The sequence below is a fragment of the Monopterus albus genome, unplaced genomic scaffold (assembly GCF_001952655.1).
Source record: "Monopterus albus unplaced genomic scaffold, M_albus_1.0 scaffold46.1, whole genome shotgun sequence".
Taxonomy (NCBI): Eukaryota; Metazoa; Chordata; class Actinopteri; order Synbranchiformes; family Synbranchidae; genus Monopterus; species Monopterus albus.
In genome coordinates, this window is record NW_018127926.1 from 2,701,388 (window position 1) to 2,727,657 (window position 26,270).

The following is a 26,270-nucleotide window of genomic DNA, read 5'->3' on the forward strand; positions in this document are numbered from 1 at the left end:
AGATTTTTTAGGCTGGTTTAAGCTGTAAAGCAATGTACCAGGTTGTGTTTAGATTACTCTCATCTGAACTGCTATGGAGACGGAGCTGAGAGAAAAGGGCACCTAATCCCGGAGGCTGGCAGAATACAAAATGTTGAAAAGGGCAGACAGAATGAAAAGATTTTAATTACCTTTGTTGCTATTAATATGATCTCACTAACACAATCAATTAGATAACTCTAGGCAGGAAAATAAATTATATCTTTAATTTTTAATACTGGGACATATACAGAAAAAATTCGGCATAGGCAATACCAACCTTTATTTAGAGAGAGTGAATGCTCAGCAGACAGTATCCACATTTTCAGGGTATACATAACAATTTGGGGAAATTTGCTTATTTGCTGTCTTACTGAGAGTTAGATGAATGCATCAATATCAATTTAACCTCTGTGCATTCAATACCAAGCTATCACACAGAGTATCAGGGAAGTACCTGTGTTCCATAACTCATCATTTCCTACTTCTGAGTGGAAAAAGGAAAATAGATTGTCCCTTTTGGCTGACCCTCAATATAACTGCCAAGAACTGTCAGAGTGGGTTGGACGACAGGCAGGCTAAACCCTGCACAGATCAGTCTACCACAATGGCTGACACGTAGAAACAGGTCATGTACTCACACTCACACAACTGTATGAACAATTTAAAGTTACCGGTCAACCTAACCTGCATGGGTTCGGGTTGTGGGAGGAAGCCAGAATACACAGGGAAAATACATGCACACACAGGGAACAACATGCAAACTCCACACAAACAGCCAGCACATTATAATGTAACTCCGTCCAATTTTGGATGGCTATAAGTGGCTGTAGTGCACAGTCTAGCTTCAGCAACTTGCCTTCACCAGGGTCCCACTTATACTAACACCAACTGTTCACCAGAGACTGCCATTAATCCCTCCATCTTTGTTATCGGACTGAAGCACATTGCATCAGCTTAAGACATGAACATAGATACACAGAAGAAGGCAGCACTTTGTTGTACACAACCTTGGACAGTCCTGTTCATAGCAAGAAAACATGTTGTTACTGTGCAACACTGAATCATTTTATCATAAGACGTAGCAGGCCAGCATACTTCAGTGTGACAGAAGCCACCGGGAAATTTGGCAAAGTTTAATCACATGCACCTTTACAAGGACCAAATTATCCTGAACATATTTTTGACCAGTGCTGGCCTGGCTACTGTCATGTTTTTCTCTAGAAGCATTTATTACTGTCGGCAATTCCAATCCAGTATTATTAAATTCTGACATGTGACTGGTTTTTGCTATAGAATAAAAAGAACACCCAAGCTCCATTGAAAAGAAGAGGTGGTCTAGTGTTGTATTTATTTCACAAGCTGACTGGAAGTGCCTGAAAGAATCATGCTTTGATAGGTAGGGTGATGGCTTTCACCTTTTCTGAGAAAGGCTTACTGAGAGAGAGAGAGTACAATGGGCAGAAGAAAGAGAGGTTCAGGTTATATTTCTTGTTTCTTGTACATATTGCATACTGTCCTGCCTGGCCTTGCCTGATAAAGGGGGTTGCTAAGGGGGTTTCTAACTCTGTAAAATGTTGGTTTCTTTTTTTTTATTATTGTGTTGCAGTAATTCATGAATGAGTAACATAAATGAACACATCCCTCTTTGAGATGCTCTGACAGTTTGTGACTCTGTGCTGTGTCTAGACTGCATCTTGCTCACTGCAGATGACTGTGTCCTAGATCAGGCTCATCTGTTTCAAGACACTTCAAATGTGTCCAAATACCCATATCCCAGCACACTGATATAAGTTAGTCATAGGTACTGAAACTCTCTTGGTCATTTGAAGACCATCTCCTGGTAAAACTTGGAAATAACTGAACTGTCTGATTTGGCTCAATGTGGCTTTCAGGTCCTTTAAGGATCCAGCCCCCAGATCAGAACACAACTAACTTTTGTGTGCTACCTCCACTGTACAACAATAGTTGTTTCTCATCAATGTTTTCCACTCAGTTGGCACATCCCCTGGAGAGGAGCCAGCACACAGGCCAGACCTGTGTGGTGTCTGATCCTTAAAGAGATGAGGTCCAGGTTTCATCTGCTATTATTTCCCTTGCCAGTGTTCCATTATTTATATTTTCAGCATCTGTTTTGTGTGTGTTACACAAAGACTAGGTGTTCATTTCTAGTCTCCTTCTTTTCAGGGAATAATACATTCACATTTAAGTTGTCTAAGATTTCCAACCTAACAATACAACATTCTCATACTATTGGAGTAAATAGAATTGTTTAACTTCATTATACAAGGATAAATAGACATACATGTGAATAATAATCACAGGAAGCCACCACTGCGCATCTTTGCTTAGAAGATACATGTCATAAAACACAACAGGAACACAGGAAGACAGTTTATTTCATGGGTTTGCAGAACAGTCTACAGTTTAGTACTTTGCTCAAAGTGCAGATATGATACACCTGCACCAAATCTTGTATTTTTCTTAAAAAAACATTTTTCAGTTGTCTTTGCTGAACCAAGAACCGTATAATCGAATTAGGCAGCATAGAAATTAAGAAAACTGACACCCAACACGAATGAATCAAAGTTCAATTACAGCATGTTTCATTTCAGGAGCAGCTTAATTTGGAAGTGGATCTTAGCAAAAACTCCAGAGGGTCTGCTGAACTGTGCTGAACACTTTACCTGTCAGTCTGAGGAGGGGGGTGGGGGGAATGGAAATGGAGGGAGAGAAACGAGAGGCTAAGCCTTGTGGGAGACAATTTGAATCTCAACAATTAGTCTCTGCTGTCGCTCAGTTTGATCTCATGCTGCGAAAAATGTTTTCAGGAGCTTTAACTGTAAAGCGCACATTTTGGAATGTTAATTAGAAATGTTCCAGTCATTTTTCAGGGCTAAATCATACATTTAGGAGCAAAGATGAGGCTATAATGGCAAGCATTTGTCACTGATATAACTGTACACGGTGACAAATCATTTTACATGTGGGCAGACTTCCCTCACTGACTGCATGATGAGGAAAAAAAAGAGGACAAACTGCAAGGGTTGCAAACACTAGCAACTGTTAATCATTTTTACTCCTGCGCCTGAGTTGGCCTGGTCATGCCTTGTCTGCTCTTGCCATGCTTGCCTCTTGTGGAGTACATAATAAAAAGAATGGAGCCGTCAGTCATAATGGGTGTCTAAATAGCATTTTCTGCTTTATTAGTCATACTTAATGGTGTTGAAGGGGCTGTGAATGATGCAAAATCCCTTTGTTCAAAGCCCTTCTCTAACTGTGAACGCTTCTTGATCGAAAAAAAAAAAAAAGATTCCCTGACAATTGAGGCTGAATGTGTTTTACACGCTGGGCTTACTTTCCTTATTTTAGAGGGGAATTGTGCATGCTCTCATCAAAAAGATTGATGGCATGAGCAAGGAAATAAAAGAAGTAGAGACAGTGTGCCCAGTACTACAGCAGTCAGGTAGTTGGGCCAAAAAAAACAAAAAAACAAACCCATTCATTTTAGATGGACAGCTGCTTTGATATTTCATTATAGCAAACAAACAAAAAAAAGTGATGCATCGCAAATCCATCCACCCACCTACGGGGTATGAAAGCAAAATGGAACCAATTATAAATATCCATCAGAGCCTAAAATGAATCCTAGATGTTTACAGACTGTTAGGCTCATATGCCTGTCTGACAGTTTCATGCCTCTACATGTGAGAAATACCTCGTATTGTCAGGGTCAGGCAACAGAGGGACTAATGTAAATCACTAAATAGAAACGCAGGATAAAAGTTGACAAATGTATTAACAAATTGGGAGGCACAACAAAAACACATGAGGCTGAATGTTTACGCTAGAACACTACACCAGGGCAAAAATAAACAGGAAATTGCATGAAACTACACTATATCCAACACTAAACTGAACCACAGCTAAGTGCAAGCATACAATACAGGGAGAAAATCTAGAACAGAGAATCACAAAACCCCAAAATAACTAAATGCCAGAACTAAGCCAAATAGGCAGACTAGAGAAACGTACAAAGGAAAAAAAAGATAACTAACTAGAACAGAAAACCTCCTCCAAAAGAGGGCAGATTCAGGTAGAACAGAACAGTCTGAGTTGTAAAACAAGGAATAGCACAGACAAGGAGAAACAGGAGAGAGTCCAGAGTCAAACAGCAGTTGGGAGTAAATGTCAGGCAATAGGACTGCCTGCCTGCAGTCAATGTGGAAACCAGGGACACAACTTGTTAGAGACACAGAGAGAAACAGGGTGGATCCTTAATGATGATCCAACAAGAACTGCTTCTGAGTTCATGCTGTTAAACATTGTAGGCTGATGAGCTAATATGAAACAGCTGAATACAACTGGTCAATGGTAAAGCTGAAGCAGGTGAGAAGGTACAGAACAGGAAGTTTCATACAAAACAAAAGCTTCAGCCAGGACGTGAGACATTGATCATGACACTGATCACTCGCCAAAGGACTTTAAAAAAGTAAATACTTTTTTTTTTTTTTTTAAGAAGAAGGACACACTGAAAGTTATAAAGACAGAGCCAGATAAGAAAAAGGGGCATGCTTACGCTGGATGTCAATTGTGACACTGGTTTCCTTGCCGTTGGGAATTGCTTTGTTGGAAGCCTTGCAGATGATCTGCTGGCCTGTCTCGATGATGGAAGGTGATAGGTAAAGCGTGCTCACGGTGCTTTCTCTCCTACCATCCCGGAGCAAGGTCTGCAAAGAGGGAAGAGGAACTGAGTAAAGCTGAAAGGAACAGTGTGTGTGTTGTACTGTAGGTAACATGTTTCAGCTGTTAAACCTACACCAAATACAGCTGGTTGGTTTAATGGATCACCATTGATTTTTCATTTTCATTATCATAAACAGGATCTTGAACTATTTTAAATTTTGAACACTAAACTCTAACTCTTGTCCACCTAAAACACTGAGTCATACTGGACAGCTAAAATTCAAGCTGGGATTCTAAACAGTTTAAATGCTATGCAAACAGAGAAGAGAAAGGCTTTGATGGAGAAGGTGTAAAAAGCAGCAAATTCATAAATACACACATCTTGTCCCTAGTGCATCCCTGTAATTTTACTGGCTGATATAGAAAAAATGTTTTTTTGAGCCTTTTGTGTGTCTGGAGAGCTGCGCTCTAGTGCATGGCTTGTCATACTCCACAAAGAAAATCAATCTTCTTTTCAGCGCTCATCCTCTGAGCCCTACATTGTGGAAGCCATCTGGAATCGGTTGCTAGCACTCAGTACCTCTCACTCTCCCTCAGACACACAAGGGAGGGTTCTGGGAGTCTCTGCTAACCAGTGCGGGACAGAACAAAGTCACTGACTAGAAAAAAATTGCTTCGGCACAGGGCACAGTGTGGTCAACCAAAAAGTCAAGATGCATTTCCATAGTGTGTCTTAGGACGCTCGCTGTTGCTCTGTGTTTTGGAAGTAAATATGAAATAAAAAAATGGAGGATCTTATCTTGTAGTTATGAGATGTTAAGTAATAATTATGAGCTCCTGATCCCATAATTATGATTTACTATTTCATAATTACAAGATCAGTATCTTGTAATTGTATGAATATTACAAACGCTTGTGAACAGATCATACTTTTATTAGAAACAGGAAGTATAATGTTGCTATGGATACAGCGAGTTACACTTTGTGCTGCTGCTTAGGATTTGTTTATTAGTCTATATTTTTTTACGCTTCCATTCCAATTTGTTATGTACTATTGAATGTACTGACAACTACCACTGAATTACTTTGTTGCCAGATAATTTCAAATCTGATGATTTTCAGGCAGGTTTTAAAGCATTAACTCGTAGTGTACAGTATGAGAAATGATCCCATGTTTAGCCTGTGAGCTCAGGGGTTTGTAAACATAAGACAGTAAGTTATAATTACAAGATAAAATCCACCTTTTTTTTCCTATGATGAATGAAACATGCCTCTATATGTTATAGTGAACAGCAAACAATATAGCAAATAGAAATACTTGTTTGCTTTACTGCGCTGCTACCCTTGGATTTGCCTCACACATTTCACAGATTTCTTCATGGATATTTCCTTTACTTGGATACTTATAGTGCACCACACAACAAGAAAAAGTCACATTTCATCTCAACATCTGCACTGTATACAACATTTTAGTCTCCAAACCAAAGCTTCTCCAGCTGCTATGGCTCATATGCACATTAAGTTTAAATATAAAACAAAAATTCCACAGTATAATACAATGTTTTCACAAAGTTCAAGAAAGGTATATAGCACATACAGCCTACATTTCAAACACCACAATCATTTTCCAATAATCGATAGCTGAGTTAAACTGTGGCTAAAATTCACGTACAAATCGGCAGTAATTCTTTCCTCATTTCTCTACTTTAACATAAACTGTAATCTAACTACTGCATGTGCCCTGCTTTTCACTTAAGCATACCATATTTTGAATAATGTAATTAAAGTGTCATTGACTTTAAAATCAAGCTGCAAGGCATTTCAAAAGAAATCTTTTTATTGAATCACTTTGGAGTTCAAGTACACCAAGGTCCCTCTCAAGTGGCATATCACGTTAGAACATCTATATAGATTGGATCAAAGATAAATAGGTTTTTCTGTGCATTAAAGACCATTTTGCATTAAATTGATATTATAGATGCCATCCGTGCTTCTGTAAAGCCCATTTGTATGTGAAGGACCATGTGATGAAATGTGTGTGAGTCACGTCTAAAGCAGAACGTATTAGCTGTCAGTCACAGGATATGTCAATGTAATATCCTCTCTGACACAATCAGGATTGTTTCTCTCGTCACTCTGGACCTGTCTGAAGTCATTAATCTTAAAAAGGAGGTTAGTTGGCTGCCGTATTGAATTCAACACCACGCCACATTACAAATTGATACATTTTCATATTACTGCCTGGAGCCTGTATGAAGAATACTTTTAACCATGCTTAGAGAAGAATGGCAAAAGTAACAAGATTAAGGGTTGTTTTTCATATATATTTGAAGCTGTATTATTTATAATATTTCTGACCTTTAGATGGTAAAAGACACAAAGAAACACAGCAAAGGGCCACCCTTTAGCATACCAAGCTGATCGTGTTAGTGAACATGAGCATCTCGTCTAATATTTACTGCACTTCAATCCTAGTTTAGGTTTGTTTACAAAATCTCTGCTATTTACAATAATTTGTTGTATTTTGTAAGGGGATACTGTGTAGTCAGTCTGGCACTAATTTTGAGGTACCGCTCTGTCTTTGTCACAGCTGCAGCACAATGGATACACAAACCTGCAGCAGCTAATGTGACAATAGATGACTTAGTCTAATTTTACTGTACTTAAAGCTGCAGATGCCAAGCAATTTTTAACTTGAGCGGAAGAAGTCCAGCTAGTGGCTTACTGGATTATCTACTAATTAAAAAAAGCTGAACCAAATAGATTACTACTACTGTAAATAAAACTTGAGGTACTGCCAGCCAAGGCAATTTATTGTTAGTCCAAAACAGGCATTGTGTTTAATTTGAACATCTGCTGTAGTTTATCTGTATATACTGTAATGTTGATGGTACTACATACTGAATCTAAAATGTCAAATTGTGCTTCGAGTGTACCTAATTTAATAAACACTGAACTCTGATTCTGTGAGTTTTATTTTTTAATAATAACATCAATACTTAAAGCCATAAACTGCCATGTTTGCCTTTAATTGTGTATTATTTCAGCTAGACAGCGCTCAGAGAGTTTAAACCTCCGCCAGTGCAGCTCAGTTTCGCATAATGCATACTTTGATCCTCATAATATGATTCCTTGAGCATGAAAACCATTTGGAATTTGGAATCACATTGATATCATTATTAGTTTGAAAGTTATTCAAGAAAGACAATAGACATGAGTGATTACTAAATGCCATAAATGGGTAAATAAATGTCCCATGCAAGCTGAAATAACAATGTGTACTTACAGTCATTTATAGACACACACAACTCACTCATTTGGCTGCATGTAAAATCGCTTTAGTCTGTTTTGCCTCCTGCTACACTTATTGGCTTTACTTGTTGTCACCTAAAATGCTCAGCAGCACAGCCATACACTTTCACCACAAGGGAGCTCTCACATACAGTAAGCAGCCTTTCCAATGCTCACAGTGGTGAACATTCTAGATCTGGATGATAATTCAGATCAACACCAGAATATAACTGATTGATCCGTGGGTCATACACTACATTTCCAGAAAATGTAATCAAAATCCATTCACTACTTTTTGAATTACTGTATTCTGTGAGCCAGCCAACAAACAAAAAATAAAAATATAATATAATAGAGCTCATGAAGAAATTGAAACTGAAATGAACTAAACCTGGCAGGCATGCAGGGAAAGGTTTGATTTGGTCAGTAGTATGGGAGTGTAAAGGACAGAAGCCAAATACAATAAATAAAGTAAGTAAGTACTGGAAGTAAAGTAAGTAAATCAATAATATTCTAATAACTAATTCAACGTGCCTTTTATTCCATATCAATTGTTTCTCTGTTATATTCAATTAATCACACAGATGTTATTTTATTAAAACTCTTGATACACTGTACTATATCTTTTTAAAGAAGTAAAAATATACCTTTTCTTACATGGTCACCGAGGTTAAATAGTTTTAACTTTCACGTCAAACATCATTTCACAGGTGCTTAAAAGCAATAAACTGAGGTGATCTGCTATAAATTTAAGACTACACATTTAATTTTAAGGCAGAATAAATAAGGTTAATTAGCTAGCCAGTAGCTCACTCAAGATTTAATTAGTTACATTATTTTTAAGTTTGTGTCTATTCGATTACTGCACCAGTGTGATGATTAAAATGCAATGAAGTTTTCTAATTTCACAAAAATTACTATGGACAGAAGAAAACTAAGAAAAATGAGAAGCAGAAAAAGCATTCAATTTGAAAACTTGTAGGAAACAGGGTGTAAAAATAGAGAAAAGCTAGAATGGAAGAGTTGATATCTATTTTCTCTGTTGAAAATGATATCCATCAACAGTAGTGGCTTCATGTAAACTTTAGCAATTTTACCTGGCATTAAACAGCAACATCATTTTACTGCAAAGCAAAGAGGGTACACAATAAAAATGCACTACTGCAGCTCATAAAATGTCATTACTTTTTTTATATAACCTACTAACACTGAGATAACTCCCCAGTCTCCTGCTTACTTCTCAGCTTGCCACTGGAGCATTCAGAAAAATACGTTGCACATTGAAGAAAATTACTCTCTGGTAGAGGAATACATTATGTTATTCATATGATTTGTTGTACCATTCCACTACAAAAGTATCATAGAGCAAGTGTTCCCACCTCCAAACCACAGCTCCGACCTAGACGCTGCATATTACAAATGGTGCTTTGCTGTTTACTGCAGCTCCACTGGACCAGATGGGAGTTGAGTGTTTGAGGAAAGAGAAAACATTATTCATTAATTTCCTCTGCCCACATTTTCACTACTGATCTTGATTTTTGAACCATTTGACAAGCTTCTGCCTGTTAATTATTTGGGGTGCCCCTTCCATTATATAATGCACTTCTGTTCTTTGAAAGCTTAATGCACTAATGATAAGCAATGCATTAAATCAGCAACTCGCCTCTATGGTAAAACTAACACCCATTTTTCCTAAGTGAGAGCTTTAATCATACACTTCCTCTTTAACCACTGGTCCAATAAATAGTTTTCTATGAGGTCATGGAGATGAGATTTTGGAGGATTTAGTGGGACATTATCTTTGGGTCAGAACCGTCATTAGACATGACACCATCAGGAAAGCCATTTCTGTGAATCCTCCACCACATCTGCTCACATTAGTCCTCTTCATCTGTGGGATATGAGAAGACCATCAGAGCAGATGATTATGCTTACAAAATGTCCCCCCACTGGTCTTGGGACTCAAAAAAAAAAAAGTCATCATCTTTTAATCAAACCCGACCCAACGCTTTTTAACGGCAGGCAAAAGAGATAAGAGGGAAGTGGAACATACTTGGACTCAGTGCAGGCATGTGATCATCCATCAGCTACCAGCACAGAGTGTTCTCATATCTGCCTTCACTCTCAGAAGATATGAAGGCAGGAAGCGCACACTCCACCCACCATTAGCAAGCAGCACCTCCAGCGATCACTTTATTCAAATCGGCCTGGTGCCGCACCCCAGTCCAATCAATGGCATTTATCTGCTCTTTGAAAAAAGCCGATAATGGGATGAGGCAGCAGAGGGAACGAAAGCGGGGGAGGTGTTAGTGTTCTATAGTGCTTAGACTCTTTATGTCCTTTGTCTGAATGGAAACAGAACATGACAGTGTTGATTGCATGATTAGCCTTGAGGGCTAATGTCAGTTAAGAGTCTCTGGGTTTGGGTGATCATGATCAAGCTGGTTGCGAGCTGCGGCTATTGTGTACTATGGCATCAAAAGTTGGGACACAATCTGTCAGTGAGAGTTGGGACACAATTTGTCAGTGAGTATCATATTGTGCCATGAAAAGGTTCAGACAGACTCCAGTCAGGAAAGTGACATTAAAGGTTGGGAAGATGAAGAAAGACAAATGCTACAGAAGGAGGAGATGAAATCTCCAGCTAGAAATGCAAAACCACTGATAATTCCATTAGTTCGCCATCCGTGTGTCTGAATTGATTTGTATACTAGGGGAAAAATATGGAGATAAAATACTATCAAAAATGTTACAAATGCGTGTTTAACGTTTTGTCTGTAACAAGCGATTTGTGTGTGTGTGTCATGAGGATCACAAATGCGTGCTGCTCAATCTGCACGTATAAAGCCATTTGTGTGTGTGTGTGTCATGAGGATCACAAATGCATGCTGTACAAACTGCACATAAAAAACATTTTTACAAATGCTTAAAATCGATTTTTTTGTGTGTAGTTCTTTAGAAAGTATGTACACATTGTTACCTACGCATGCGTGGATCGTCTAACACACAAATCATCTTCCGCGCACACACGGATTTTTGAGAGTGTTTTTCCGCACTCTCAAAAGTCCACGATCCACGAATGCACGTTGCATTTAAGGACACGTGGAAAACTCGGACATCTGATTTTGCAAACCTGTTTCCCAAACAAAAGTATTTACACAACCTATTCCAAATGGACATTACATAAAATAAACAAAAATATCTAATACATAACACGTTTTAACAGAGAACATTCCAGTTGCCTGCAGTTTGTGGTGCATGTTCTAAATTTTTAGATATTTAGAATTTAGAAGTTATGAAGCTAAAGTTAATGTTCCGCCCTGCGGAGTTTATAGTTTTTCAGTAGGGCATATTTTAGTGATGCACATATTCCTCCCGATGGAGTTTGTTGTTGTTTTTCAGTGGGACATGTTTTAGTGATACACACCGCCAGTAAATTTAGCATGAAAACAGTCACAGGTTGTCTCTCCTTCGAATCTATGTATCGAACCATCCACTTATCTAGTATAGCACGACAAAACGTTAAACACGCATTTGTAACATTTTTGATAGTATTTTATCTCCATAAAAAAAGGCCAGACATGTTTCTGTTGTCAAAACACAACCTGGATTTTCAAGGGATTTCATTTCAGAAGGAGTCTGTTGCTTTCAAAAGGATGCTGAGGAAAATATCCACCACTGACTCACTCTGAAACATCTCATGGATTTTTAGCGCTTTTGCAGTAGTTATTTACAGCTAAGCATGACATTCAAAAATGTAAATTAATAGGTGTTTCATTCCATATCTCAGTTTTTAAAAAGTAGTCCTGAGAATTAAATCACAGCCACCACGCAACCCTCTCTCATTGTTCAGCTCCCATCCCGTCCCCAGCCGCTGGTCTACAAACCTGGTATGACACACACCTCGGTGCTTACCTTGGAGTACATGGCCCCATTAAGGACCTCACCATTGTGGATCCAGATGATTGAGGCTGCTGGCTTGGCGTTGTCAGCGTGGCATGTCAGATTGAGTGGGTCACCAGCCCTTAGGCTCACCACCGGCCCTCCACTGATGACAGGGTCCTCTGGGGGAACTATTGATACAGACACAGAGGAAGAGGAGTTGTTAATCAGTATGCAACACATGTTGTTTGTTGCAGGGTATCCTGGTGTCTGGCTTTGTTTTTACAGGCACCACTCTTATTCTGTATGTATCCGATATATTCTTTATCCACAATATTGTGCTCCTGAAAATCTATTAACCACATAAGACAAAACTAACAACAAAGGGCACCTATAGAGAATTTGACTGCATGACACCCAATTTCACCCACAGTGCCTACAGTATTTGCCAACAAAAGGCAATTTTTTTTTTTGCTTTATTGTATAGAAATTCTTTAGAAAATAAAAGCTAGGGTGACTCATTCAGGGAAGGTAATGACTTCACAGTGAGAAACTGATTTACCCTGTACTTAATGAAAAATTAGCAGTAGATGGTGTAGTTTGATGCATGAAAAGCTTTGCACAAGTCACAGCATGAATATCGAAATACCAATCAGCTCTGCCTTTAGTCAAAACCGTTGTTATTTCTCCACTTCAGCATATACAATACACATACAAAAGTTAATAAGAAATGGAAATCAGTTTATGTATAGCCCTCCTCACACACACACAGATGTATATTTGTTCCTCCTGTTTCCCCTCTTTTGGCTTTAAGTACTATACATGCCTCCAAATTGTACTGATCAAAGTCCTATCCTGGTTTTACCCTTTGATATACAGTATATACATATGAGTTATTGATTGTCCTGAGTGCTCATTAATGCAGTTCTCAGGGCAAGATGAAATCAAAGGTTGCAGGTAGCTGCCATATTCGCCTGCAAAAGCATCATGATTGGAAGGAAGGTTGTTATGGGTTAGATTTATGCTGTCAAACAGCACTGAGATAAATGAAAAGAAAGGAAATGAAATGTGGGATCTGTTTTGTACATTTTATGACAATAAGCACAAAAGGGCTGTTTTATGGCAGAAACAAATGAGTGTGTTTTCCATAGTATTCTATGTTGCTCACTCTTCAGAATGTTTTTATCACTTTACATAACTCAGTTTAATTTTAAGTTGTATCTGTCTTTGAAAACAAAACTCTAGTTGTATTGCTGACTTACTGTATAAAACTACATTTACTTTAATAATAGATTGCTTTATATTTTCATTAAATAAAACTGTGTTGACACTAATTACGGTGTTTTTGAGATATAGCTATTCAGTGTCTTTACATTCTGTAACTACCTCTTTACATAATAGTTTATATTGTTAGTGGCATCCACAGTTCAAAGGATTGAAACTACCTTTCTACACATGAGACATTCCAAAAAAAAAAATATGCAGCGCACATTATAGTGTTACTGTCTTTAATTTTATATCAGCCAGTCTTACTGTTTACTGTTCATTCTCTTACAGTAATGCTGTATCAGAGCTGTATTATGGCACCTCTATTACAAACTAAGCATTTCCTACTGTTCCTACTCACATTAAAAGCATTCACGAGACTGTGGGGTGGCTTTTATTTTCAAGCCACAAGACTTCACTGAGGTTAGCATTAAGTGCAATCGATCATCAAAAATGCTTCTACAAAGCAAGACATTGTCATTTTTGACATTTTTGTCAGTGGGTCAGTGTTAAAAACTGTGGATAGTAATAGAACGAGAAAGGGCAGCCACAGTGAGATATGTTAGATGCAGAGCTGCAGGTGGGAGGGTAACTAACTCCTGTTACTGTTATCATGCTCTTCCGTGGCATAGAAAACGATTTGCCCAGCATCACATCACATCGTGGTTCCAATTATTTGAGATTTTTCTGTCTTCTTTATTAAAACAGACACACCATTAGCTTTTACAAAGCAGCTGCTCAAGGAATGTTTGTTGTAATATTAAACCACATTGGCTGTGACCATGGTAACCACAGGTGTTGACAATCAGGGCCTAATTCTTCCTATATTCTAAAACGTAGTCTATTAAACAAATGGACACGTATCATTTTTGCATGATACACAGAAAGTGAAACAACACTTTGATACTAGTTGTCCACAACAACGTCACACTCACGCTCGTCACGCTCGTCACCCCATGGGGGTGGCATTCTGGTTTGTTGCACTTATGACTAACACATGGCTGCATTACATAAATTGATTGACTGAAAAAACACTGACGCTTGTTTGTTTGTTCAAATCACATTCTCATCAGTACCTCACATTTACAGTGACTAAAGTCTGAATCAGCCCAGTGTAGGAACAGTGAATTCTGGATTTTGACTACACTGGACTAATACCTCTGACAAACTGGACCAGTAAATCTGCTATTTCAAAGAATTCCCACTCACGTTTCCTATTGTGTGCTTGAGTTTGACATGTAAGTGTTAATTCTGGCTGGTTTCCTTTCATCTGGTCTTCATTAATATGCAGAGGGCTGGAGAGGGAGAGGAATCTCAGGACTAGCAGATTAGAAAACAGTGCTGATCTAGTAAGTCTTTGTGAGAATGTGGACACCTTTTGGTCCTTTATCAGCATTTGGAAACAAGGTCAAGAAGATCACATGAATTTGTTTTTGTGCTAAGAATAGAGCTACTGCATTATATGCAAATTAGACATGGAGCATGTGAAAAGCATTACAGGCTGGGACTCTGGAGACAGCTCTCTCCCATTTGTCATTAAAGAAAATGAACAAAATGTGAGGCTCAGTGATACCACTGTGACAGTTGATTGCTAAGATCCAGCGTTATTGGCTTGCTGTCAGTGTTCTCTTGCGCACATGACTGAAACATTAATTAAATGTCAAGCATATAAGGCAGCTACAAAAGTTTTTTTTTTTTTAAGCAGACAGGGAGATTAGAAAGGAAGGTCTGACAGTATGTGACTGATAGGACTCACTCAGCATATGTCCCAGTGAAGTTATTTTTCTCTTACTGCTTATAAGTACTTGAAATTTCTCAGAGAAAGAGAGATTAGAGGCTTTTTTCTTTCTCTCAAAGGAGATATTCATTCTTTATACATATTACAGTAGCACATATTAGTGTCTATAAATACATGCTAGAGGTTCATAAGGTGACACAAATAATGAATGTGTTTATATCCCTACAGGCTGTTTCTGTAAGTCGCTATGTGCCTCCCTTTGACCTTTAATAGTCTCAGTTGTCTAGTATTATTCCATCTTATGTTTTCCATTTGAAGGATGTCAAAGCATACGATGCAAGATAGGTTTATGATTTTGAGCATAGTGCAGCTACATGGGAAAGAGGCAGTCACAGGCAAACCAAATAGTGCACTGCTACTCTTTTAGGTCAAGTCCCTCTGGAGGACCACCTGCCAGCAAGACACTGAGGGTAAATGGTGAACAGACAAGGAGAAGAAGGACATGCCTGGCTGCCTCCATCCTGCATCTGTACCTTTGTATCTTTGTCATTCTATCGCTTCTGTCCTGTTTTTGAGGTATCACTGTGTGCAGAGGGGCCCAACGTGAAGACGGTCTGTGACAGCCTTTTCTGTATAACTTGAGCATGTGCAATATGCTCAGCTTGTGCTCCTTTGTCATCTTTTTGAAATCATTACTACTAAAAGAGAATGAAAAAAAGCATCTTAACAAGGCAAAAAAGCAGATATGATTACACAAGTAATGGTGAAAGAGAAGCATTTTATGGGTCTTTTTTGGCAGGTAAATGTCTTTGTGTCAGGCTGAGGAAATGTGAAGATTTGATCAGTAACCCAACAACCACTGAAGATAGGATTATCTAAGATAAGATAAGATAAGATAAGATGAACCTTTATTAGTCCCACAATGGGAAAATTCATAAAGCTACAGCAGCAAAAGAATAACAAGGCACTCAGTGATAGAGAGAAAAAAGTAAGAATAACAAAGTATTAACAATACAAACAATATAAATATCATTTAAAAAAAAAGTAAAACTACAGTCTGGAGGTGTCTAAGCTCTACTGGGGGGTGGGGCGTCTACTGGGAGCAATGCTAGTTGCATGTCCTGACAGCAGGAGGAAGGAAGGACCTGCAATAACGCTCCATCATGAACTTGGGGTGGAGCAGTCTGCCACTGATGGAGCTGCCCAGCGCTGTCAGAGTCTCATGCATGGGGTGGGAGTCATACACCAGCAGGGATGCTAGCTTGGCTAACATCCTCCAGGCACACACCACCTGCACCGAGTCAAGGGGGCTTCCCAGGACCGAGATCGCCGTCATGACCAGTTTGACTAGTCTTTTCCTGTCTGCATTTGAGAAGCTGCTGCCCCAGCAGATCACTCCATGAAAGATGGCTGATGCGACTACTGTGTCCCCTGCACTCCAAAATGACCTTAATCTCCTCAGCAGGTAGAGCCTGCTCTGGCCTTTCTGCTAAAGAGTTAACCTTGAAGGGGTTTCTGCAGACACCAGTCCACAAAGTTCTCTGCACTCCCTGTCATTCAAATGAATGACTAGGAAAAATATATTTAAATAGATATCTAGCTGTTTCCCTTCATCCAAGATCTTTCACTGATCTTGCCTTATGACTGCTTGGACTGAGAGTTATACAGAGGCCAAGCCTTGAACTTGAATCAGCCATCATCATTACTGGGCTGTTTGCAAACTCGGCAGTCCCTAATGGTTTTAAATTAGCTCTTTACTGCAGCCTTTCGATAGACTTGGCATAAGTAGTGTGGTCAGTGGTACAGATTGATTGCTTCTCTTTAATTACAGGGCTGACTCATTGCAAACTCTTCACTCATTAATTTTTTTTTCTTGGGGATAACAGTGAAATACCCTTCAGCACTTTCACAAATTTGCATTCTGTTATGCATGAATAAACATATAAATGTGTGGCATGCATACACACAGGATGATTACAGGATTTATGCAAATGAGAGAGAAATAATATCAGATATATCAGTCACAAGAGTTTTTTTTCCCCTTTTTTGGGGTGGGGGTGGATGACAATATTAATCAAAGATTAATAAAAAAAGATTAATGATAAAAAGGTAAAACTGTTGTAAGATACATACAGTTCATTATGTTCATAATTTAAAAGACTGTTTTGGTCTTACTTTGACCCATGGCTTCATTGGTTCATAGATGTCATGGTGGGTTATAAGCTCAGAGCTATCAGTCACAAGTTCATTTGACCTATCCTAGCCCCTGAGACAAATAATTCCACAATTTTACAGTATTTAAAATCTGCTGAAAGGTACAGAGGTCCCTCACCTGGGATCCAAACTGACCAAAGCTAGACATATGACTATTAATCCCACCTTAGACACCTCATAAAAAAAGAGAGCGAGAGAGAAAGAGAAGCCGCTATGCCAGAAAACCTGCACTTCAGTGATATCATTTACTTTTACTGCATAATCAAAGATATCCATAAATGAGACCAAGGCACATTGATGTGTAATTAACTCAACAGATCAAGCCAATAAGTCCTTCACTTCCAAAGGAATCCCAAATAAACCCCAGGGTTCATAAAACTGCCTTTTGGCTCGTGATACATATAAATTCTCCAAACACTCAGCATAAAATTCCCCAAACACTAAACATAAAATTTTAATTTATGTAAGGGGAAGTTGATAACATGCACTGGAGTTGGCTCTTCGGTCTGGTAACTACTAGTGTTGCTGATGGTGAACCTGCTGGGCAAACCAATATTAGGGGGAACTTCTCCAAAGCAGCCCATGAAATCCTGCGGGCACCTCGGCTTTCCAGGAGCACAGGCAAGAGAGAAAAAGCAATTTGGAGGTGAATGAATGAGAGAGGGCTCCTCAAAAGGAGGCTGGATGGTGTAGGGGAGGGGAATGCTGGCAATCTGTAGCTGCTGTAGTGCTGTGCTCCAGCATACGTGTCCTGAACAACAATTGCGCTTCCTGACTTGCCTGTCTATTTCAGAAGAATGTTTGTGCAGGCCGCCTGTCACCCCATTGTGACAGCTTGCAGAGTTTGTGATAGATAGATCAGAAAAAAGAAGACAAAAAAGGAGAGTAGAGGAATACCCAGTGCAGGTGGATAGAAGAGATGCGTAGCTCACCAGCCCAGATCACCCACCCTCTTCAAGTGCTGTCACTGCACATCTGTTTGAACGCCAGAAGATCCTCAGCCATGTGCACACACATGCATGCACAAACAAAACAGCATGATCTACCAAATGAACAGTGCCAAATAAAATGGAGGGAAGGAAGGATGAAGATGAGATGAGGAGTGGGGAGATGCCATAGCTGTCAGAGACGTGCAGAGCCTGCTCCTTCACAGCACAGCCATGTGCAGCCCCAGAAGCTGCTCTCAACAGATTGGAAGGGTACTGACATTGCTGCTCACCACCCGGCTGAGCTGTGCTATGCGACTATGGGTGTCTGTGTGCGAATGGGAGGCAGAAAAATTTGAAATCCGGGCCACTTAAGCACAGTTAAAAATAAAAACCCCATATTTCAAGGTTCTGTGAATAATTTAACACTTGTGGTTTTTAGGTTTTTCTTTATGCCAATCATTAGTTTGCTAACAACAGTTACAGTTAGTGGAAAGCAAAGCTATTTACTTCGTTGTGTGAATTCAAATCAACTCAGCACCTGTACACAGTTGGCACTGTTGTTTTGCAGAGCACAGATGTATTTGTGTCATTTCTTCTCCTTCTGCTGAAATGCTGAGGAAAAAAAAACATCCTACATGCAGTCTGTCTACCATAATCATGCACCTGTTCACAGCCTCTCTGATATCATAGATGTAGTTATCATTCCGTCTCGTGTTGCAGACAAAATGGCAGAAAGGAAAGTAATATAAATGCTATGGACATATTTTCTCCCAGAATGACTGCCATTTCAGACACCTTATCTCTCAGCTGAGGCGCTTGGCCAGACTGAAATTAACTTTTAAAAGAGACAAATTTGGTACTTACACTGGAGACTTTTTTTTTTTTTTACACAAGTATTTAGGCGCAAAAAACTTGTTTGTAGATATGGTAAGTCATAGTGAGGTAATTCATGTCTTAAAGAGTGGACTAACCAAATTTACTTTCAGCCTTGCTGAGTTGTCATATTGCTCTACAGATGATGCTACTCTGAGACTCAGACAATGCTGTGAGAATAATAACAGGTGAACAGACAAGAAACAAGAAAATGACTTTCTTACATAAGCCCCCCCCCAATCACTGGTAGCAATATCAACAACCAAATTATTAATGGAAGAGCTCACACACTCAGCGGAGAACACAGCTAGCATCACAGACAGTGGCTTTGACAAAGTGACAGTGTCTGCGTCTCGTTTTCAATATGAGAACTTATTTTTCCTCTGTAGTCTCTGATTTTTTATTTTTTGCCCTGCCCTTAAGGTTCACCTCCGTTACTGAGAGGATGGCAGCATGATCCTTGAGAAATAATGAATTCAGACTTATACACATAAATAGCTGATTCAGCGCTGGCAATTGGGGGCGACTGTGGCTCAGGAGGTAAAGCGGGTCGTTTCCTAACCGCAGGATTAGTGGTTCGATTCCCTGGCTTGTCCAGTCAACATGTTGAGGTGTCCTTGAGCAAGACACCGAGTGCGAATGGGTGAATGGTCGAATAATGTGAAAGCGCTTTGAGTGTGCTGTAAAAGCATAGAAAGGCGCTATACAAGTATAAGACCATTTACCATAACAGTGACAAAACATACCCTTGGGCCTTTGTGCATATGAATATTGTTGCTGAAACAAGGGTGTAAAACATTGACAATGCAGAAAAGAAAAACAAATAACTTGCACACAATGGTTCATTCAGATGGCATGCTATCAATTGTGTTTGTCAGAGGAGCAGCATCATACTGTGTTTGCGCATGCCATTTTGAAAGATCGTGTGGAAGGTCATTGAATTTTAATGTACATCTCATTTTAATAAAGGAACAAACAAGATATGGATTCAAATATAAAATGTACACAATACAATGTCAGGGAGACTCACAGAAGCAATAACATATATAAAGGTGCAAAAAAAGAGAGAATCTAATATTAAATGCATGAACCTGACAGCCATGTGTTTTCAGTAAAGGGAAATGTTTTCTCCTAATGAAGAGCCGAGCTTTTGACCTCTTGTTATTTGCCTCATGTTAGGTTAACCTCCTAAGGCGTTAGAAGCATGATGTGCAATATGACCCCCATGAGCATGCACTGGGCAGAGCTGGAACATTGAATTAAATAATCATGAAAGGATTTGTGAAAAAATGTATTTAAAACTAAACCATGCTGATTATCCACTCTTTGAAATGCAAAACTTTGCCACAGTCTTTGCAATATAAAAGTTATTTTGAAAGGTTTAACAATACTGTGTGTGTTCTAGTGATTGTATGCAAGAGCAGCTCGGTTTATACATGTCTTGCAAGCTCTCGCTCACAAGATTTTTTTTCTAACAATGTCTTATCGTGATACAACTGTATCAAGTATGTCCTTGAATGGTCATAATCTCCAGGCAGTTGCACATTCATGTAAGCTTTCCTAACATCCACCTGTGCCATTGTAAAAGTGGAATTTTTCCACTGCGTCTGGTTCTGTGGATATCTTTTCCCTCCTGCTGCTGTACTGTGACCAGAAGATATGGAGAAAACTATAGGGCCTGAGGTTACTGCATGTCCGGGAATGCTCCTGTACAAGGACTCACTATTCTACCTGAACGGGTCTAACCTACAAGCAGCCGGCCAGTGAAGCACCCTGGGGTGGTGAATGATCAGTTGATTAATTCTGAAATTATGTTAGCCAAAAGTTGTGGGAAATGTGGGAAAAGAGTTTTAGTCGTGTTTGGTAGAAGTTGATATAAATCTGCCTTTTTGTACATAACTCAGTCACTGCAAGAAAAAGACCTCTTCCTTAACTTTTAACAACAAATGTTATCTTAAACATGAAAATACAAAGATCTATGATTCAAAGTGCATAAACTGTTCCAGATGATTACAAGAAATGTTTCTATTATGCCTAGTTCAAATCTACATAATTCTGTGCAATGTTAAGTGTTGCCCATAACATTAATTCAGGAAATTGTGTTTTTGATTTCTCTATTTTACAGTTAAGTGTGCTAACAACCAATTGACTGTGATATGTTTGAACTCAAAGGGCAACTATCTGTGCCTCCACATACCCGATAAGCAATTTTAAAAGATGACATAGATGCAAAGCCTTTCTGCATTACTTGGCAAATTACCTATGTATCCTTTCAACACAATATTTTTAATTTAGAAAATTCAGTCATCCCTGACTGTGCAATGATTCACTGAGTTACAGAGAAAAACACTTAAGACAGTGACTGATCCACTGACGTGTCAGCAATAAGTTATCAAATGTCACCACATTTCATTTTAAGCATCTGGCATGTTTTCTCTTTGTGGAAAAGATTCACACATTCCTGATTTACACTAAGCACAGAGCACCTTAAGACGTTTTTCAGCCAAACACCTTAATCAAACAAAGGCGCTCTCCCATCTCTTTGTTCTAGAGGTCCCCAAACTAAGGTAGAGAGATAAGAGCAAAGGTCTGGAGCAGTGCCAACTTGATGCAAGGGATATAATTAGCCCCGGGGGTCATTTTTGGACCTGAAACTCTCTATTCTCTTCCTTCATGACTAATTCACAAGACCTTGATTCTCTTTTGCCATTAGAGGGTATGCCTACACGCCATGCAACAGCTCAGATGGGTTAAGTTCACCATCACTTTTATTCTCAGAGCTTTTTGATGAAGGAACTTTATGATTTGTGTTGATGAGGCTCTTGTTTTCTTTTTTAATTTCATTACGGTTGCACTTGGAAAACTGCCTGATATGAATTAAAGTAAAACAAAGGCTTTTGCTGCTTATGAAACATTTTCTTGTAAATAGTTTATTTAAGATCTAGCTGCTGTATTTTTGGCCCAAGTGAACTGCTTGTCTTTCAAGGACAAACTCAGCAAATCACTCAGAAGAAAAACAGGAAAATGAAAAACATGCAATTTCTATTCTTTGGCAGTGATAAAGGTTTTTCTCTGTGTGTCAAAAAATATTTGTGTTGTGTTATTTCCTATCAAAGTCAAGAGGAGCAAAGTTTCTCTGATTTGGCACATGGAGGGTTTTGGGCTGATAGTGAATTATGAAAGATGGAGAGGAGTTTTAGATTTATTCTGCTGTCATCTCGGGGAAGGGAGGCCGTACGTGTGTATGCCGTGGGGTGTGGGTGTGTGTGTAAGCATACTGTGTACAAGTCTTTGTATTTGTGTGTGTGTGGGGCCATGGCTGTCTTCTAAGTCGATAGACACACTCTGTCACCACTGGCAAGTAATTGACAGCTTGGAGTTTGCAGTGACACAGGCCTTGCATATATTTCCTCCATTATGTCAGTTTGGGGTTCTCCCTGGCAGTGCATTCAGGTGTCAGCTAGCTCGGCAGTGGATTAAACAAGCACCTTATATTTGGGTTTATGGGGAGGAATGATAAACGCTCTCACCCGCGATCAGCCAAATAAAGGTTTCCCATTTCTCAGCGTTGATTAGTTATTAGTTATTTGCTTGCAGTCAAATCAAGAATTTGCAACTAATTTGTTTCTTTGATTTAATGACTGAGTAGTTGGTGTATAGTATGCCAAATCCAAAAAGCCTGGTGTCAAGGGGACAAAAAAAAAAAAAAACAGGAATAATTTGCATCTGTTAACTCCTACATGTGAATGTTTTCAAACTAAATGAAAGTTTCATACCTATGAAAACTCCCAAGGATACTAAGAAGGCTCAAAAATCATCGTGAAATAAATAAACTATTGATCAAATTCATTCAGCATTGACCTTGCTGTGATCGAATGGTAGTTTCTGTGAAAAGCTTTATGTCAGAGCAGCTAAATACTGAAAGATTTGAACAAGTACAGAACAAAGGACAATAAGAAAAGCTAGGAAAGTGAAGTTGTAACAGACATTTTCAACTCTCTGTAGAAGCATCCATAATTATTCACTCATATCCATTTACAGGGAAGCTTGGCAGCCAGAGAAACGTTATGGTGCAATTTGTCTTCCCCTTTTCCTTTTTCTTTTTTCCTGCTGCCTTCTCCCATACAAATCATTAGTTTCACTTTTCATTAGGCAGGATCAATAAGGTGGATCAGTCGTTGGTGGCGGGGATACTGCGTGGCAGACACCTCTCTTCCTCAACTGTTTTTTTATCCCTAATTCCTTCTCTCTTGTTCTTTTTTTCTGTGTCATTGACTCCAACTATCTCTGCGAGGCAGCAGCGAAGAGGAAACAGCAGGAAGCCTGAAAGGCCCAAGAAAGAGACGTGAGCCAGGGATTGCACTGGTGCTACTCAATATGGCAGAAATGGCAATGCTGAATGATAACCCATTAAAGTTTAATTAAGAAACAGTAACCTCTCAAGCTTACAGTAATAATGAAAGGGAGGCTGCATGCAGCGGAAGGAAATTAAAGTGGAAATGTAAGGGTCTGTAAAAGTTTAGTCATAGTGACACTGTCTGCCAAATGGTAAATGTTAATGCTGATTTAATTCCTTCCTGATTATTTTAATACAAAACATAATTTCAGCAGATATTTAACCCTGTTTTGTGCAAGACGTGTAAACGTTTTGGTATGTGCCTCTAATTTGAAAATGAACAAGTACACACTGTATAATTTTACTGTTGTGAATCATGACTTTTGTTATGGCCCCTTGAGCTCTGGTAGAACTTCTGTCCAGTGTTTAGTCTTAGAGTGTATCACTGTTGTCTTTCAGAACACCTGGATGTTAATCTCATTATTGTAGCCTGTCATGTAAAAGCAAAATACTGCTTATCAGAGGTGGGAGTCACACATGTGTAAATCACAAGTTTCGAGCAAGTCCCACGTGAGAATTAAGCAAGTCGAGTCCCCGCTACAGTATAAGTTAAAGGTGTCTGTATATTTTTGTCCTTCACACTGACATACGTCAGAATATTAGGAACACCTCTGAATATAATGTAGTCCAGTACAACACCACCTACAGTATGACCTCAATAATGAACATATAATTGAATTTATACATGTATGACAATATCACCAAAAACTGAAACATTTTGAGTTTTATAAACACAAATGTTAAGGCAGAAGTGTTGCATTGACGTGCATACAGATGTACAGGTGGTCATATCGGTGTATATAGCTGTATACTGTGACCTGTGTTACCCTCTGCTGGTCCGTTGCGTTGTGGTAGATTTGCCAGGTTTTCACACATTGAACTAGAAATCACCCAATTTTGTTTCAAAAACAAAATGTGACTTCTTAATATCTAGAAAAATGCAAATATGATTTTTAAAAAAAAGTTTTTTAAAGTTAATTTTGAGTCATCTGTCTCAAGAGTAGGTCAAGTCTCAAGTCATGAATACCAAGTCAAAGTCAAGTTGAGTCTTTTACCTGTGTTAGTCAAGGAAGTCTCTAGTCCTCAAATATGGGACTTAAGTCTGACTTGAGTCCCTCACATTTGTTCTCAAGAAAGGCCCCACACATAAGTCAAAGAATAACAAAGGCAAGTTATTTCAATGTGATTTTGTTATTACACCTCATATGAGAATAACTTCTGTGATTTATTCTGCAATAACTTCTGATGATTTATCATAAGAAGATCTTTGAAACTAACATGAAAAACTGAAAAACTAATGACAGTGAAAGACCAGAGACACCAGTGAAGCCTTTTTCACAAGCTGTTTGGCAACTCAGTGACTGGATGTTGAGGTGTATGGTGCAAGTACATGTTGTCCGGAGTCTGCATGTGTTTAATTCTGACTCACCCAGCACAGTGAGACGGGCAGGACGGGACCTCATGGCAGCCTGGACAGCCTGGCACTCAAACACTGCATCATCCATTAGCTCGACACGCTGGATTCGCAAATGATGCTCTCCAGAACTGTGGTCACCAATCACTGTGTAACGAGGATAGCCTACAGCACAAAACACATTTGTCCATTATAACAATGTTCAAATTCAAAATGCTACTCATCTGTCAAAAAGGAGGAGGTAAATGTGTAGAATTTCACATACTTATAGCCACAACAAAACCCATTAAAAAGACACACAAGCTGAATGCATATGAAGGAGGCTATATAACAGTTTATGCACAGTTTATTCTCTTATAGTTGGTTGTAATTAGTAAACACATTTGAAATGGGAAAAAGCACAAATAAATGTGTTCATGTTATTATGCACAATACCGGCATGATCGCTGCAATGATAATTCAAACAGCAGGAAGATGAGTTAGATTACTTCACAGATGAATCTAGTTTTTCATTGTTCATTTGTTAATATACTCACAAGGCATTTTCACATGCTTTATAGCTCTCCTGGCAATGTTAACGAGCTGCTGTGGAGGCTGCTGCATTCTAGTGAATGATGTTTTACTGCAAGTGTAAACAGGAACAGCTCAAATCTGAGTTGTTTCAGCATTGCTGTGTGAAATGATTTATAGTTTAATAATGCAAGAAAGCAGAGCAATATCAAAGAGACCTGGGCATTTTACACAAGTCAAGTGAGATGGTTTTAAAGATATTCCCTTAACTATTATCAAAAATATGCATTGTGAGTGTGTTCTAGAGTGCACCTCTCCAGTGGGGCAAATAAGCAGGAAGAGGAATGTGTTTGACTGAGAAGCCTTATGGGGTATTTTTCATGTTTTTGGAAGTGCTTGTCTCTGAAGATCCCTTTTCTTTTTCTCTCACTCTGTCTTTCTAATTGTTGGGAATAGAGTATGTGGAATGAAATGAGAATGTCTAATAATAAAGACTGCACTTCAAAAAGTGCTGTGAATTTCTAGTAAATATTTTCTCTTTCCTTCAGTGGTCCATAAGTAATTGATCAATGATGAAACAAGTGGACAGGATTGGAGAGCTGTAAAGCAGATAAAGGCCAGACTTTTACCAGAGCCTCCCTCCAAGTTTGTGTTTGGTATCAGTAAACTTCACACTCAGACTCAGACATGTGCCATTTCCTTTCCAAAAAAAAAGTCTATCAGAACCCATCCAACTGTTGGGTCAATGCCAACAAATGCTGGGGAGTAAAATATTGATTTGTCAGTAACAGCAATGACTCATGTCCACCCCAGAGATCTCCAAACACTTCAGTCTCTCACTGTAAAAGGTTTAAAGGCTGGCTATACTGTATGTTGCAGCGTCCAAAAGAAACATAACAGACTAGGCAGCTTTATAACAGCTTTTAAGTTCTTGAATTTGTCTACACCAAAAACCCATCGTATGCTCAAAGTCCAATTACTGACTGATGCTTCATTGAATCCAGTTGCCTTTAATAGACTATGAAGTGGGCCTCATTTTATGCTGGTGGGGTA

At 38.9% G+C, this 26,270-nt stretch overlaps 1 protein-coding gene across 2 annotated transcripts in view; it reads right to left on the reverse strand.

The window, feature by feature from the left end:
- kirrel3b (kirre like nephrin family adhesion molecule 3b) overlaps positions 1-26,270 on the reverse strand; it is a 161,151-nt gene that overhangs the window by 32,156 nt on the left and 102,725 nt on the right. For both annotated transcript variants that reach the window (XM_020600382.1, XM_020600380.1), the window contains exons 4-6: positions 24,723-24,872; positions 11,911-12,068; positions 4,598-4,748 (exon numbers count right to left, since the gene is read on the reverse strand). In XM_020600382.1, coding sequence (XP_020456038.1) covers positions 4,598-4,748; positions 11,911-12,068; positions 24,723-24,872 — 459 coding nt within the window. The remainder of the gene's footprint in view (positions 1-4,597; positions 4,749-11,910; positions 12,069-24,722; positions 24,873-26,270) is intronic.